We start from the raw sequence: 16,959 nt of genomic DNA, 5'->3' as shown, positions 1-16,959 counted from the left end.
TAAAGGCTTTCTGCATGTCCATACTCGCAACTTCCTGTGCATTTCAAATACCTAAAAAATGAAAAATAAATGTAGAGAAAGGTCCAAACGGGTGCCAAGTAACAACTTGACATATGCTTAAGTGGCGTTTTATGCCTCAGACATCACACAAATAATCAACATGTATCTTGCAGTGGTTGAAATACATGTTGGTAGTAAGGATGAAACATTTGTACAGGTATTTGTACTTTGTAGGATTTTCACATCTAAGAACTCATTTAGTATAAGGAGGAGAACAGGTGAATGAATATGCAGCTATAAGTTTTGTTGAACTGATTCTTGTAAACTGTTCATGAAAGGAGAAATTCTTGATAACAACTTAAGGATGCATAAACAGAGAGGGAGACAAACCATAAGAGACTCCTAAATACAGACAACAAACTGAGGGTTTCTGGAGGGGAGGTGGGGCAAGGGGGATTAGCTATATGGGTAATGGGCATTAACGAGGGCACTTGTTGGGATGAGCACTGGGTGTTATATGTAAGTGATGAATCCCTGAATTCTACTCCTCAAACCAATACTACACTATATGTTAACTAACTTGGATTTAAATTAAAAATTAAAAACATAAAAGTAAGAAGAATTTACATTCTCAGTCCCAGCTTTCTCCATTAGTCTTCATGGCCATCATTATTTCTTAACTTTTTAAAAAAGTGTGTATTTATTTATTTTTGAGAGAGAGAGCATGCACACAAGCAGGGGAGGGGCAGAGAGAAAGGGAGACAGAATCCGAAGCAGGCTCTGGGCCCTGAGCTGTCAGCGCAGAGCCCCACACGGGGCTTGAACTCACTAACTGTGAGATCATGAGCTGAGCCGAAGTTGGATGCTAACCCAACTGAGCCAGCCAGGTGCCCCACTTCTTAACTTTTTATAAGTTTTTTCTGTTATAAGCACATTGATTAAAGATGCTGGGGTGTGATACCGGAAATGGTCAAAGTTAGAATATATGCAAAGGAAAACAGAATTATACGTTATACATTCCCTTTTATTTACATCATGCGAAGCTACTTTACATCTGGCATCTGGCCTTTCTTTTTTCTCTACATACTTTGGATTCTTGGTCAAACATCTCAGGTAATCTTTCCCCTGACACTTGACTCCCTGACAGTGCTATAATTCTGGCTCGCTCACCTATTTAAACACCAACCCAGTATCAGCGCTTTTGATTTACCTCCCCCATTTGGTATGTGGCTGTTTGTAGTACTAGGGGGAAAAGCTACTCAACCACCTTAACCAGAACACAAGGCCATTCACTTTCTGCCCCCCTGTACCCCATAAGATCCATCCCATCTCCTATCTCAAGCTTTATACAAGCTGCAGAAATACGCTACTGCCAGGAGCTCCTTAAACCAGTTAGCCTTTTCTCACCTGAATATAAGAATCGCTGCCTATAAGTTTCCTGCCTTTTAGCTGAATAAGTCCTAGTCTGCACCTGCCTCTTCTCTGGAATACTTCCTTTCAGGCTACATGAGAGGTCCCTTATGTACCCTGATTGTGCAGTTCCTATAGTTGCTTTATCTTTAATTATTAATGTGCCTGTACCTCTCATTTGACTGTAAACTCCATGAGGGGGGAAGCTCAATTTATTCATCTTGTATTTATAAATATACAACTGCTCCATAGTGACTGCTTAGCAATTACTGAATGCAATAGATTCCTACTGTTGTAAACATGGTTTTCTAAAGCCCGGTAGATGACTCATCTCACTAAGACAGGTGAATACTGACAATGATGTGTCCAAGATCAGACACCGAAGAATGTTAAAACTGATTCTAAAACCCAGATCTCTTAGTAGCCATGTCCAGTACCTTCTCCTGTACAATGCAAACGCTACTTGATTGCTTTGATTGTCTAGATTGCATTTAAAGAGCTAACTGTGTGTTTTCTGCCTTTCAGAGTGGACAAACAGGATCCATGGGGCCTCCAGCTGTTCCCCCTTCATTCCGCCCTGAAGATGAGCTCGAACACCTAACCAAGAAGATGCTGTATGATATGGAAAATCCACCTGCTGATGAATACTTTGGTGAGTGGGGTTGAGAGCTGGCTTCTGAAGTGAATGCCTTGTTCGGTTTTTCTTAATTGATAATGAGGAGTATCAACATCTCCACTGGCAAACGATTTGGGTCTAGATGCATTGGAGTTCGAATGCACATGCACAAAACGGAAGGTCCTGGAAATTGCTTTGTGAGACTGCCATAAATGTGATATCTGTTCAGCTCATACTAAAAGCACACGGGTATTGTACAGTTTCTTGGAATACAAATTTGATTTTAAAACTAATTTTTGACAATTTGTAAGCTTCTCTAAATTAGGCAGAAATAGGATTTCTGTATGTGTTCAGGCTCCTCACTGGTCTAAATATTTATATACGTGCAGGGACATCTGGGTGACTCAGTCGATTGAGTGTCAGATTCTTGATTTCGGCTCAAGTGACGATCTCACGGTTGGTGAGATCGAGCCCCATGTTGGGCTTTGCTCTGACATTGTGGAACATGCTTGAGATTCTGTCTCTCCCTCTCCCTTCACCCCCCTTTTCTCTCTCAAAATAAATAAATAAACATTTTAAATAAATAAGGACATAAATATTTATATACAAAATACAGAATTGGATAGTGCCTAAATTCTGTACTCTCAATTCTTTCCCTCTGAAAGTTTGGGAAAAGATGTCCCACTGTATTTTTTTCAACCTTCTCCCCTCTCCAAATCTGTGAACAATTATGAATGGTTATTTCATCCAGTCCGTTAGTGTAATGTGAATTTGTGAACTAAATGCCAATTAAGAGGTGTTATGAATACATAACCTGTACTCGGAGGTTGTAATTATTCAGGAGAGATAAGAAAAACACATAAGTAATGACTAATCTTGGTAGAAAACCATAAGAGGCATAAGAGAGACTTATGTTAAATATTATAAAATTTAAAATCTCTACTCCTCAGGAACATCAGGAATGCCTTCTAAGGGAATCGGTGGCACCTGAACCTGGCCCTTTTAAAGCAGTGCCTCCCAAACTTTCTGTGATGAAAACTGTTTCTTTCTCCATCTGTTGGAGGCCAGTATTTGTATAGAGCACAGTTAAAATTAATCACTAAGAAAATGAAATAAAAACAATACAAAATGGAAGGCCAAGTTTTACCATTATGAGATCTAACAGGGATGTATTACTCTATTAAAGAGTTATATTATTTTCTAAATACTCCCTGTTTTTGTACTTGTTCCATTGCAGGGCGATAAACATTTCTTAAACACCCATCCATGGACCACAGTTTGAGTAGTGTCGTTTTTGGGACATGTGGAGAGAGGATATTACATTGAGGGGAGAGCAGCAGCAGAGGCACAGAGGTGGAAACATTACACAGGGCTTTTATTTTTTCTGACGTTTACTATTTTCGTGTCTCCCCCTTGCTTCCTATTTGGGAATATGTACTATTCGGTGAACTGAGGGCCCTGATCCAAAGCCACGCCATAGATGGAATGGGTTAGGATATGAAAAATGTAGCACTGATTTATGTATAGGGTATAGGTCAATAGGGGCAATAATTAATTCTGGTTTTGGTCTTTTCTGTGCCCTTGACTAACTAAGCAGCATTGAAATGTGCTCCATCTGCTTAAGCCCCATTTCCCACCTTGGTAAATCAAGAGGGTGCAGCAAATGATTTCTAGAATTTCTATCAACACTAGTAGTTCCTATAGAAACAGCACTAATCCAAAGAAATACAACAAAACTAAAAGCTAAACATAACTTGATAGGACAAATACATGGAGAATAGTTATTTTAAAAGAGTCTCTAGTTATATTAAAATATACCAAAAGTGCATCATACTCTTGTTCTTGATATGGGGAAAAGTTTTATATTGGAATCTAAGGTAAACTTTTTAAAATATCATGTTAAAAGCAAAAAATAAGGTTACCATATTAAGGTATATTAAAAATAAAAAGCAACTAACATAACATGTATATATGCCTCAAATATCATAGCAACTAAATACATACCAATAAGGAAAATTGAACATAGATGGTATTTGTGCTTATGAATATGTATTAAGATCTCTGCAAAATAGACATAAGTTAAATATTATCTTTGCATTTAAGAACTGCCCTAGTTACTAGCGTGGACAGCTTGAACAACTCTCTTATGCTCACTCAGTCTTTGTTTTTGTTTTGCTTTATCTATAATATGGAAATAATTGCTAGCTCATACTGTTATTGTGAGTATTGAGTGAAATATTTATAGAAAGCACTTAGCCAAGTTCTTGGCATGTAGAATGTCCTCAATAATCAAAGTTATCCCATGCTTTATTTAAGAAAATAAAATATGCCCATTAAAAATCCATTAATAATACCTGATTTAAATTTAAGTTCCTACCAAAAATAGAACATGTGTCACCAATTGGTAAATAATCATTTAGCCAAATAAGGATTATGAAGCATGAGAGAGAATGTGGAATAATGATTAACTTTTATTGAGTGCTTACAATATGGTGTCACTATTTTATGTACTTTATAAGAATTAACTCATTTTATCCATATAGAAAATATATAACCTCGTAAATGCTATGATTATTTCCAGATTAGGAAATTGAACCACCAAAATGTTAAGTAATCTTCCCAATATCGACAGCTAATAAATTGCAAGACTGGATTAGATTCCAGACTCTACTCTTTTTTTTTTCCTTCTAAAAACTTTTCCCCCAGCTTTCTTAAGATAGACCAAAAAAACTAAACAAAACAAAACAAAAAACCCAAAAAACAAACAACAACAACAACAACAAAAACAATTGCACATAACCAGGATCTACAACTTGGTGGGTTTGGACATATGTATACATTTGCCTTGCCATCAACACAATCCCACTAATAAACATATACATTACCTCCAAAAGTTTAAGCTGGATAATTAGGAATGGTTTTATGGAGATCAGCTTTGGATAGACAGAAAATAGAAGAAGGATATTCTCTCCTAAGTAGATAAAATGAACAAAATACAAGTTGAGGTCAGGATTATTTAAGGAAAATTTACTTTAGGTAGAAAACATCCACCAAGTGCCTATTACGTGCAGACTACTCTGCTAACTGTTGGAGACATATAGAGATAGGCAGACAGTGATCTTACCTTTGAAGGTGCCTTTAGTCTAATAGAGAATATATACAGGGTTATAGTGTTTAATCCTAACACAAGACTGAAAGTGACAAGTGACTGAATCAAAGTTGAGCCAAAGTTCTTTGAGAATTCAGAAGAAAAAGGAGAATGGACATCCCCAAGCAGGAATGAAAGCATGTTTATAAAATAGTTAGCATTAAAGTTACGTCTTTAAAATTATGCTAATAGAGATTTGGAAGAGGGATTACAGTAGAGAAGCGATGTCATTTCCAATGAGGGGAATTTTAACATAATGTAGAATAAAATCGTTAGAGTGAATTGCCAATGTGGAAAGGAACAAAAATTAGGATATAAGGTTGGAGAAGAAGGCAGGAGTCCTCAATAGATGGCGGATTTAATTTAAAAACCTATTAAATATTCGGGGAAAGTTTAGAGAAACTTGAATATGAGGTATATATTAGATAATACATCAACATTCATTTCTTATGTGTGGTAGTGGCATTGTGGTTATACAGAACAGTGTCCCAATTTTTAGGGGCAACATGTTGAAGTATTTAGAGTGAAGTGTCATGATATCTGCAACTTACTTTCAAACAGTCTAGATAGATGATAGATAGGTTGATAAATCTGCACATATATATAGATACAGATACAGAAACAGATACAGACATGGACACAGACACAGACGTAGACATAGACATAGACATAGACATAGATATAGATATAGATATAGATATAGATATAGATATAGATATAGATATTGTGGGGAGGGCAAAGTCACTTTACATTAAAACACCTAGAGATGCCATTACCGCACAGCTACACAGGACATCCTTCTTCCCCCCAAAGGTATTGAAGCTTCACAAATGAATTATGTTAAGACTCCTTCCTTGGGTGGGAGAAATAGTTACATTCCTCTGCCTTCTAAACTTGAGTATTTTAATGAATTTTTGAAAAATGTTTGCTTGTTTGTTTGTTTGTTTGGGGAGAGAGAGAGAATGAGAACTGGGGAGGAGCAGACAGAGAAGGAGAGAGAGAATCCCAAGAAGCTCTAACCTCAGCATGGAGCCTGACTCGGGGCTCAATGCCATGACCCTGGGATAATGACCTGAGCCAAAATCAAGAGTCGGATGTTTAACTGACTGAGCCCTCCAGGCGTCCCAATGAATTTGAGCTGCCTTCTCTTGTGTACGTTTCCTTCTTTTCTACTGGACACATACCTTTCCTACTGCTGAAGAGATGATAGTCATTAGAATGGTGATGACAGAAGCTGATATTTGTCGAAAGCTCTATTCACAGTCACAGTCTGACTGACAGGTCTGGTGACAATGTCTTCATTTTTTTAGGGGAGGACACAGAGATTAGAGAAGCTGAATGAGTTGTTCAAGGTTTCGTAGTTAATAAGTTCCAGGATTTGGACTTTTTCTTGTCCTCTTGAGTCCGTGCTGATTCATCACCATTACAGAAAGGCATATGTTGTTCCTGCAGATTGTCAATAGTTGGCTATCCTGCCTCTTGTCATCCTTTCCCTCCCCAAGTCATGATCTTCAAGTGAGAGACTATCTTTGCCCAGGGCCATTAGTTGTATAGTCAGAACTTCAATGTCACTGGCAATATATTTTAACTGTGTATAGCTCCTGAATTAACTGATGTGACACTAAGCATGGGCTTTTTGCCATGGTTCAGATACCTACTTTAAGACTGCACACCTAATACCTCCCCACCAACCATGTTAGCTGACTAGCCCTTCCGTTGACCATGAGGGGAGGAAAACTGCTGATAACTACAGCACATCTCAACTGACTTTTCTTAAGTCAGACCTTGATAAAATATTACAAGCAGGTGCACTTCTCTAAGCTACTCCTCAGCTGGACATTTTTTTTTAATGGTTCTCCTAAAAAGATGTCAGTTTTAGTGTTTCCATGCACTCCCTCTTCCATCTACTTCAAAAAAACAGGGATTGTTTCATTCCAGTATTAGGTAAATGCCACAAGGAATGGACCATAGCCCATCAGATGGGTGAATCCATATCTTTAAAGAGAAGACAAAACTCCCTCATGCTCTGAGCATTTTCCATCTACTTAGCCTTACATAATTGGACTCTAGAAGATGCCCAAGTGTCTTTTCTCCCAATGGAGGCCTTGAGAGGGCCTCAAAACACTACCCTGTAGGGAGAAGAAAGGAAACACACCAGAAAATTGGAGGTAGAAGAAAATTCTGATCTGATTCAGTAACCAGGCAGTGGATCTTTGGCCCAAATCGTTTGCAGCAAGGCTTGCATCTTAGAGCAACCCGTTTCCCTGGGCAACTAGGAAAGCATGTTTTTACTAGGGGAGATTCTCAGTTCCAGGGATACATGTACAGAAAGAACAGAGGTGATGAACTATGAATTATTATAAGTTAGAGAAAACTGCAGAACTTAAAATGAGAGGCAGAATTTTAAATTTAGCTATTAAAAAGAACGGGGAGAAAGGCAACACTGCCAGAATATTAGGGAGTTTACAGGGCTAGTTGCCATCATTGGAGCTTTTATTTTTCAGACAGTTTTGAGGAGGAAATGGAATGGAAAGTTGAGTTTGTCTGTAGATATTTTTGCCACATCTTTTGCATTGATCCAAGAGTTTTCCATGTTGGTTGACACACCCCAAGCCTGTAAGTTTTGCACTTTCATTCATATTGAAAGAGAAAGTATGTTTGTGGAGGAGAGGTTCCACATTGTGATCCCTGTGTCCATGGCACAATTCTCCCCCAAATAATGGTGTTCTGGCTGCACAGACCCTGAGACCCAAGACAACATTACTGGAATGTAGTAACTCTGGAAATGAGAACTGTGATATATCTGAGGATAGAATGAAAATATCTACCAGCTTATTTTTAAACACAAAGCTGTAATTATCTTGGCATTGCTTACATAGTGTTGTCTTATTCCTTTAAAAAAAAAAAAGTGAAGTGTGTGAGTCTCAAAATTGTCTAGTGAGCTATTTGAAGAATCCCTATGCCTTCAGAACAGCACTAGGTAAATTCTCTTCACAGAACTTGGCATTTGTCTAAGGATTTTTGTTTGTTTGTTTCTCTCTGAGTATTGTTATTGAGGTATATTGGGAAATTTTACATAAAGACAGTTCTGAGGGAACTAGGAGAGTTGGGCAGAAGCAGAAGGTAAGCAGCAGTGGGGACCTAGCATGTGGTAAGCCTCAAGAGAAGAAAGGCATGGGTGGGCCTGTGCTATAATTACTTTATTAATAAAACTAACTCACCATACTTGGTGCTGTGTATCTTCTCAGTGGGGAGCAATATGGAGGTCCAACGAATGTTTGTGAGTAGAAAGAGAGAACCCCAATCAATGAGGACGGTAGTCCATTCCTCTTCTGTGCTAGTAAGACCTGTTGATAAGTGAGCATGTCTAGGGGATTTGGACTATGATGCCTAGGAAACTGCAAACCACTATTTGAGATACTGTTGAAGGTGTGGAGAAAAGAAAACCTGGAGCCCGAGTGCTGCTGAAAGACTCCCATGTGGAAAAGAATTAAACTTAATATCCATGCTTCCAAAGTTAGCAACAAAGCAAGGCAAGTGAGGGGAAGCTGGCACATTCCCATGTAGTATAATGAATTAACTTTTTGAGCAGACAGAAACCAGTTCTTGGAAGAGTCTAGGCCCACACCCAATAACCCCTTGTCGGGGAAGCGGTGATCGGTATTCCAGCATCTCATGGACAATGAGATTGCATTCGGAAAGTACTATCCTGCTCTGATGGTTCAGTGACTTGGGTGTCTAAACTGGCCTAGGAATCAGCCTCTTCCGTCCACTGTCTTGTTCTACCCCCAGATTATCATTACTGCTATCTATATACCGCTTGTAAAACATTTCCTACTTGTTATATCATTTGAGCTAAACAGCAGCCCTGCGAATCAGACAGTATTTCCCCCTGTTTGGCACATGAACACACACAGGATCTGAGTAATGAAGGGACTCCCCACTCTCCAGGGCCACCACCCGCCCCTACAAGTCAGAGATCCCATAACATAGATCCCCTACGTGGCACAATTGCAGTGAGGCCCAGACCTACTACTCTAGAACCTGTTCTCTTTCTACCCCATCACACTCTTTGCACCCTGTTGCCAGATCAGTCATAAACCTGGAGGTAGACCAGTCACCAGGTTCTGTGCTTTAGCTTTTCTGTCAGTACAAGGAATAACGTGTCTGCTCTGAAATGCACTTAGAGGGTCTCAGCTGAGAGGTGCTGAGTAATTTGTTTTTCTTTGTTTTTATAATTTTGTGTCAACAGTGTAATGTCCAAGGTATGCTGTCAACTATAAACTGGGAAATGACTCCAGGTGCACAGTTGCCTTTAGTACAGGTGGAGCCTGAGGCCTTTAGGATCTTATTTTCGCACACACACAAAAAATGACCTAATTAATTAAAAACCCCAAAAACCACAATGAGAGAAAAATTAGAAAATGCGTAGCTTAGAGAAAAGGTTATATTGATTTAGGAAAAAAAAAATGGATTTCTTGGTTTTGCTTCTCTCCAGCTCTTTGTTTAAGGTATCTGTGGGTCATGGGAATAGAATGTTTTCTAGTTAATGAGACATATTAGATATATTTCCTTTTGTGGTAGTGATTTCTGGTAAAATGTTTGCTTGGGGCAATATATGTTTACAGCACTAAATAAATAATCCTCAGCATTGTATGTGTTCCATCTCAGCACACGTTAATTTTTAATTAATTTGGCTATCGAGTGTATTTTTAAGCATTGATTTGGGAACCTGGGCTTATAGTATCATAAAGAAGAATTTAAACTTAGAAACTTTGAGGAACTCTCCAGAATCGTGTTTCGTTTTCCAGAAAACTGAAGTCCAGATGACTCATTCAAGGTCATACAGCTGGAAGTGTTTTAAAACTCTATGGCCAAAAATTCCTTTCTGAATAAAGAATAGAAAGTAGTCTTGTCTGCTGGGAAAAGGAATGGCAGGGTTATTCAGAAAAGTGAGGAAGTAGGTTTGCCTGCTGTTTTTATGAACCCACTCCTGGATACTCCTTATTCAAACTTGAGTGAAGAATGGGTTGTCCTTAAAAATAATACAGTCAGTAACTTGTTAGGGCCTATGTGTGTATACTGTCCTGAGTTCCTTGATTTTTAAATACAAAATAGCTGAAGAGATCCCCAAAACCCTTTTTTTTCATTTTCATCAGATTACTTATTTGTAATATTTCTTGTCTACTTTCCCTACTAGAATGTAAATGTGATGGAAGGCAATAATTTTTTTTAGTTCACTGCTGTGTCCCCATCTTCGATTCCAAAACTAGGCCTGACTGATAGGAGATGTTTAATATTTGCTTAATTAATTAATCAACATATAAATGAAAATTGTGAGGAAACAAATGCGTATTCCCTGTGGCAAGACATGGTATACAGTAAACTACGGAGGGATAATATTTCATTCATTTCATAGATATTTATTTAGCGCCTTCTAGAATCATAAAAGGTTAGAGCTGGAGAGAATCAGAGACTGTGTAAGGAAAACTCCCTCATTTTTAGAGATGATGAAGTGAGTGAGTTTTCTAAGTTGCAAACTAGTTAGTGATAGAGCCATGGATTACAATTCAGACTTTCTCATTATTTCTTTAAAATTTATTTATTTGGAAGCACCTGGGTGGCTCAGTTAAGCATCCGACTCTTGATTTTGACTCAGGTCATGATCTCACACTTTGTGAGTTTGAGCTGCACATCAGGCTCCATGCTGACAATGTGGAGCCTACTTGGGATCCTCTCTCCCTCTCTCTCCCCCTCCTCCACTCACTCACTTTCTCTTTCTACCTCTCTCTCTGAAAATGAATAAAAAGTAAACTTAGGAAAGAAAAGTTTTCAAAAGGGGGGTTCCTGGGTGGCTCAGTCAGTTAAGAATCCAACTCCTTATCTCAGCTCAGGTCACGATCTCATGGTTTTTGACTTCAAGCCCTGCATCGAGTTCTCTGCTGACAGTGCAGAACCTGCTTGAGATTCTGTCTCTCCCTCTCTCTGCCCATTCCCCACTTGTTCTCTCCTCTCTCTCTCTCCCCCTTTACTTATTTTGAGAGAGAGAGAGAGCGAGAGAGTAAACTCCATGCTGTCAGCCCAGAGCCCAAAGTGGTGCTCCATCTCACAAACCATGAGATCATGACCTGAGCCAAAATCAAGAGTCAGACACTTAACTGACTGAGTCACCCCGGGGCCCTCATTCTTTCTCTTTAATCACTTTAAGGCATGGAGAATGTGTAGAGCAAGGTACAGTTGCTACATCCCTTGAACTTCAGTAAAAACTAGATTGACACCCTTGGACTTGATCTCTTTTACATGGGTTTTCTCTGAAAATTAAGGATTGAAATTGGTTACTTGATAGGTTACATAGTTGAGATGTTTTAAGTTCTAGATCATATTTCCTCCCATTTCCCTCATTCCCCACTGTGGGGTTTATAGTCCTTGGAACCTAGGATAATCTCTCAACTCGTCAGTTTGCTACTATTCTAATCTAAATGGGTCAGATGCGCAAGGTGTCACATTGAAACATCCTTACCCCATGTTTATATGTGTTTTCCATAGCAACCAGCTATGAAAGGTCATTCACTTACAGTGGGCCCCTTCAAGCATATGAGACACCACTCAGGATCGGTGTTTCATTCAGTCTTTATATCAACAGCAGACACTCACTCATTCAGTCGCATTGAGATCATCATTCTCTTTACCAGAGAATGAAATGTAGAAAAGAGATTCCTACTTCATAATTAAAAAAAAAAAAAATGTTTCTTTGCTTAATGACTGACAGCAAACTTGGCGATCTGGGAGAGAATGCACTGGCATGAGCACACGGTGTGTGTCCACCCCCCCGCCAAAAAAAAAGTTCCAATTCTTAGGTTGTTTATGGTTATGTGCTGAACCGTGTGGCTAGAGTTTAGACCAAAACCTGCAAGTGCTAATTATGCATTTTCTGATCTTACACACACAAATACAGATAACTCTGAACTCCACTCCCTTTAACCCTCCAAACCATCCTCCTTACCCCTCACCTGCTCTTTCCCCACAACTTTCTCTATAACACACAGATAATCATCTCCTTCCAGACTTTGAAGTGACATTAGGTTTGTCAGAAGGGCTAATGAGTGACTGTCAGCAAAGCCATTGTTTGAACATCTGCAGAGTTCTATTTGATAGGCATCTATTGTACTTTTAATTGAACATATTCATTCATCTACAAATATTTATTGAGTGCCTACTATATACCAATCATTGTAGTGTGCTTTATGGGAAATAATGGAAATGAGGTAACATAATGGTCAAGAAGAGAAAGCATTGTTAAATCCTATAGCACCAAGGGCTTGGATGGAGAACACATCTTATGGATGGCAGTGGAAAATACATGGCTTTTCATCTAGGTTCAGGGGCTTTTTCTGCTATTACCAGTTGACCCGGGCCAAATTAAATGTCACAGGAGTTCACATGAAGAGACCCCCATTGCTGGGGAGTAGACTGGTTGGCAACGTACTAGCTGTTGTACTATCTGAATTCTCCCACCTGGGTGGCTCAGTTGGTTAAGCGCCCAACTTCGGCTCAGGTCATGAGCTCACAGTCCGTGAGTTCAAGCCCCACATCGGGCTCTGTGCTGACAGCTCAGAGCCTGGAGCCCGCTTCAGATTCTGTGTCTCCCTCTCTCTCTGCCCCTCCCCTGCTCAAGCTCTGTCTCTGTCTCAAAAATAAAAATAAAAACATTAAAAAAAAAAAAAGCAAGCAGAAAATATCCAAGGCCAATAAACTGGGAAGCTGGTCCAAATTAATGACCTTATTCCAATTCTCTTCCTAGCTGACTCCAAAGTCAGTCATATTGTATTAAATTGTCCCAGATTCATTACAGCAGCTGCACAGCTGTGAGCTCAGACTTCAGCTGGTTCTCTAACTATCAGACCTTCTCCTGGACTCAACTCCACTCATACCTGTGAGTATCATGTGTTAAAATTCAATGAGGAAACAGAAACAGTGTGCAGGAGTGACTTGTTGAAGGAGGCTAAGAAGATGCAGTAGGCGGGAGGTACTAGAAGACAGTTACTAATCTCCACTGCCTCTATCTCCCATTTAGCCTTAGGATCATGGCAAAGTTAGAGAGGCACTTAGAAATCATCTAGCTTCAGGGCTTCCCATTCTTTGATAACTGGAGGCACCTTTATAATTTTTATCATAATGCATTAACTATCTGTACTATTTTTTGCCTAATATTTTTATTTAAATCAATTAAATTTTAGCCTACTTTATCTTCCTCCATGTCAAAAATATCCATAATCTGATTTTATGGGTTGAAATAATTGCTGCTTTTTCCCCTTAAAATACATTAAATCAAACTCCACATTGGAATTTTAAAATGTTTATCCATGAACCCCCTCATGTTCAAAATATTGGGAAATGTGGATATAATTCATCAGGAAGACAACTTGATGGAATACCATGAGGAAATAATTTCCTCAAGGTCACCCATTGAGTTGACTTTAACAAAATAAACATTTTTTACATCCAGAGGCATCACGTTATCGTGAGAGACAGGGTAGTGGTTTAAAGAGCCAGAAATCAAGCATTGTGAGGCCAGATTCTGGGCCTGACACTATCCTGCTGACTTGCTGTGACAATTTAGTTCAGCCCCTTTCCAGGGGCCTCATCTCCTTCGTTAGGACATTAAAATACATAATTTATAGATCCTTCAGGCCCTTATTTTTTTGCCTCAGATATTTTTCATACATTGCCTTCTATACACATTAAAACATAGGTAGATAGGAAAACAGCTGTCTGATGTAGAATTACAACATTGATTGCTTCAGAGTTCCACGGGATTGGAAGATAAGCTCAATGATCTATTCCCTAGGCCATTTTATACTCTGCTCAATGTTGTTCCTCATTTCTTAAGGTTTATGAGAAGATTCACTGCATTTAAAGTAGCTTTAACTATCAGTTAACACAAATAAAATAGGATTGTAGAACATAAGGAATACTCTGTATTGAGGTGGATACCCTAGCATCACTGTTTAAGGATTTTCCTGAGTCAATAATGTTGTTCACTAATGTTACTTGGCATACATAAGTGAAATTAATATTGGTAACCATTAATGCGACAATGGTCTTCAGTGTAGATAATCCAGCACTGTCATAAAAATGCAGAATGTATCTTTTGTTACATGGCACCGAGAAACAAGCACTGGACTTGGAGTTCAGGACATCCAAGTATAAGTTCTGTACCTTCTCTGTATGATACTGTGGACACTTGTCATTTGTAATGTGCTTTGGAACATATTGGTATGCATTATTTAAAAACATTATTATGGCAGTTTTAAGATTAGAGTTATCATTTTCCAAAAGAAACCAGTTTATCCAAGGACAGGTTAAGAAGGGGAACCAAATTCTTAATTTAGGTTTTCTGGATTAAATTATGTATACTTTCAACAATTGTATTTAACCTCTTAACATTTCTGAGTTTCACTTACTCCACCTATTACAGAAGATCATTTTCATATTATATATATATATGTGTGTGTGTGTGTGTGTGTGTGTGTGTGTGTGTGTGTGTGTATAGTGAGGATATATTGTGAGGAGATGTATATATATATATATATATATATATATATATATATATATTGAGGATCAAGTAAAATCAGTAGATGGGAAAATACATTCTAAACTATAACAGACCAAGGTGCACCTGGGTGGCTCAGTCGGTTGAGTGTCTAATTCCTGATTTTGTCTCAGGTCATGATTTCACCATTTATAGGATTGATCCCCATGTCAGACTCTGCTCTGGTAGTTTGGAGCCTTCTTGGGATTCTCTTTCTGCCCCTCCCCCTCCCCGATCGCTCTCTCCTTCTCTCTCAAAATAAATAATAAACACTTAAACCATAATAGATCAAAAATTTAAGAGCTGTTAGTGTTGCTTCCCAGTGCAACGTCTGGCTTGATTTATGCCGTTTATGATTAGTGTATAATAATCAACCTCTCTGAATTTTTAATGTTAGTGCTTGTCTCTCTTTGAATTGGCACATTGTGTCTTCTTATGGTGCTCTGTTGCTAATGGAATATCATTAGAGGATAGAGAAAATGTTTTTCAGTTGTGTGTGAGAAAGCAACACACAAAGGCATACCACAGTGTCCTCATTTGCTGAGCAAACTACTCTTGCTTTTTAATGTGGAATGCAGAAGATCTAATTGAAAAGAGACAAAAATGAATTTTGACTCAGATTCTGCAGGATGAATCATAACCCACTTTCTCATCTGAGATGTGAAGAAAAAAAATTAAAGAAAACCAACCACCACACAGTTTTACTGTCAGTGTCAGCATAATCAATACAGAGTATTTTTTTTAGCAGAATAAAGAGTGAATTACTACCAGGCTATGAACTGCAGGTAGTAGAAAACCAAATTAATTTTTCTTTGTCTATAGTCGGCTTGAAATTGCCTTTCTTTTTCGGTCTTCATTAAAACATGCAATCAAGAGAGTTTGGGGTCTGTCAGCAATTTTTGCCCCAACCATTCAGAAATGCGATGATCTCTATTCAACAATTAAAGGCCAATAAGAGACTAGGCAAGCTTGGACCACATTCTATCCCAATGTCCTTTTGTCATGCAATAGGGAGCAGGGAGACAGCAAAGCAGCAGAAACCTGGACACAGTGGAATTGCTGCTTCCTTGAATTTAACTTACTTGAATTGTTGATGTGAGTGACTACAGAAAAATGAAGATTTTTGTCTGCTGGAGCCCAGAATACAAATATATAATATACCTTACCAGCAAATGTAGCTTTTTGAAAAATTTGAAAGGGTTTTGTACAGAGAGGTGCTATAGACTATCCTAGAACATGGTCTTCAATTCCTAAATCAATCAATTTCTTTCTAGTTTTTGTTAATGTTCTTTTAATAGCTTCTGTGGCCTTTATTTCTCATATAGATGTGTGTGTGTGTGTGTGTATATATATATATATATATACACACACACATATATATGTGTGTGTATATATATATATATATATATATATACACACACACATACATGTATATTTTATATATGCTATGGAGCATATATAGCATACATTTCTATGTCTGTGTCTCCTTCTTTACCATAAGATCACTGAGAAGAGAGGCCATATTTTCCTTATCTTGTCCTTCCCCCAAAGAGCAAAATAAGAAGGTAGAGTTAACGGAGTCCTTAAATCTCTTTACGCCGCTCCATCAAGACTTTTATTTGTATTAGAGATTCTCTAGCTTGGCTTCATCCCAAATATGCCTACTAACAGTTCTGTTGACAATAAGACTAGCTCATATCGAGCACTGACTATATACTACAAGTTTCGCATCCAATACTCCTATAACCCTATAACATGGGTACTGTTCTTTTACAGATGAGGAAATTGAAGCAAAGTGAAGTTAAATAATTTTGCCAGAGTCTAGTAATTCTTGGACTTTCAATTACAACCTAGAGCCTAGCTCTGAACCCCTGGATAAATTGTGCCTTTGACTACAGTTTGCAGAAGGTCTGGTCGAAGATTGGGCCGACAGAGTCTGTGCTCATCATGTGGATTTTCTGACAAATTCCATTTTATGACTCCTGCTTCTCTTGGGGGATTTTTCAGTATGATTTGATTTCTTCTGATTGAAGGGTCTCACCACTGATCAGGCAGGAGGTAGAAATCCAGGTGCACCACCAGTCTGCTTGCACTACAGATGTCTCCACGGGCACTGTCTTATTTCTCCTACAAGAGTAATAGTGCCCAGCTGGGCCACTTAGTCCAGATGATATAAGAAAAGTGCTTACTGTA

At 38.5% G+C, this 16,959-nt stretch overlaps 1 protein-coding gene across 12 annotated transcripts in view; it reads left to right on the top strand.

The window, feature by feature from the left end:
* LPP (LIM domain containing preferred translocation partner in lipoma) overlaps nt 1-16,959 on the top strand; it is a 676,388-nt gene that overhangs the window by 510,901 nt on the left and 148,528 nt on the right. For all 12 annotated transcript variants that reach the window (XM_060640772.3, XM_060640763.3, XM_060640764.3 and 9 more), the window contains one exon: nt 1,936-2,062. In XM_060640772.3, coding sequence (XP_060496755.1) covers nt 1,936-2,062 — 127 coding nt within the window. The remainder of the gene's footprint in view (nt 1-1,935; nt 2,063-16,959) is intronic.

Source organism: Panthera onca, chromosome C2, assembly GCF_046562875.1.
Source record: "Panthera onca isolate mPanOnc1 chromosome C2, mPanOnc1 haplotype 2, whole genome shotgun sequence".
Taxonomy (NCBI): domain Eukaryota; kingdom Metazoa; phylum Chordata; class Mammalia; order Carnivora; family Felidae; genus Panthera; species Panthera onca.
Note: the sequence above shows the minus strand (reverse complement) of the source record. Positions and strands in the feature narration are given on the sequence as shown.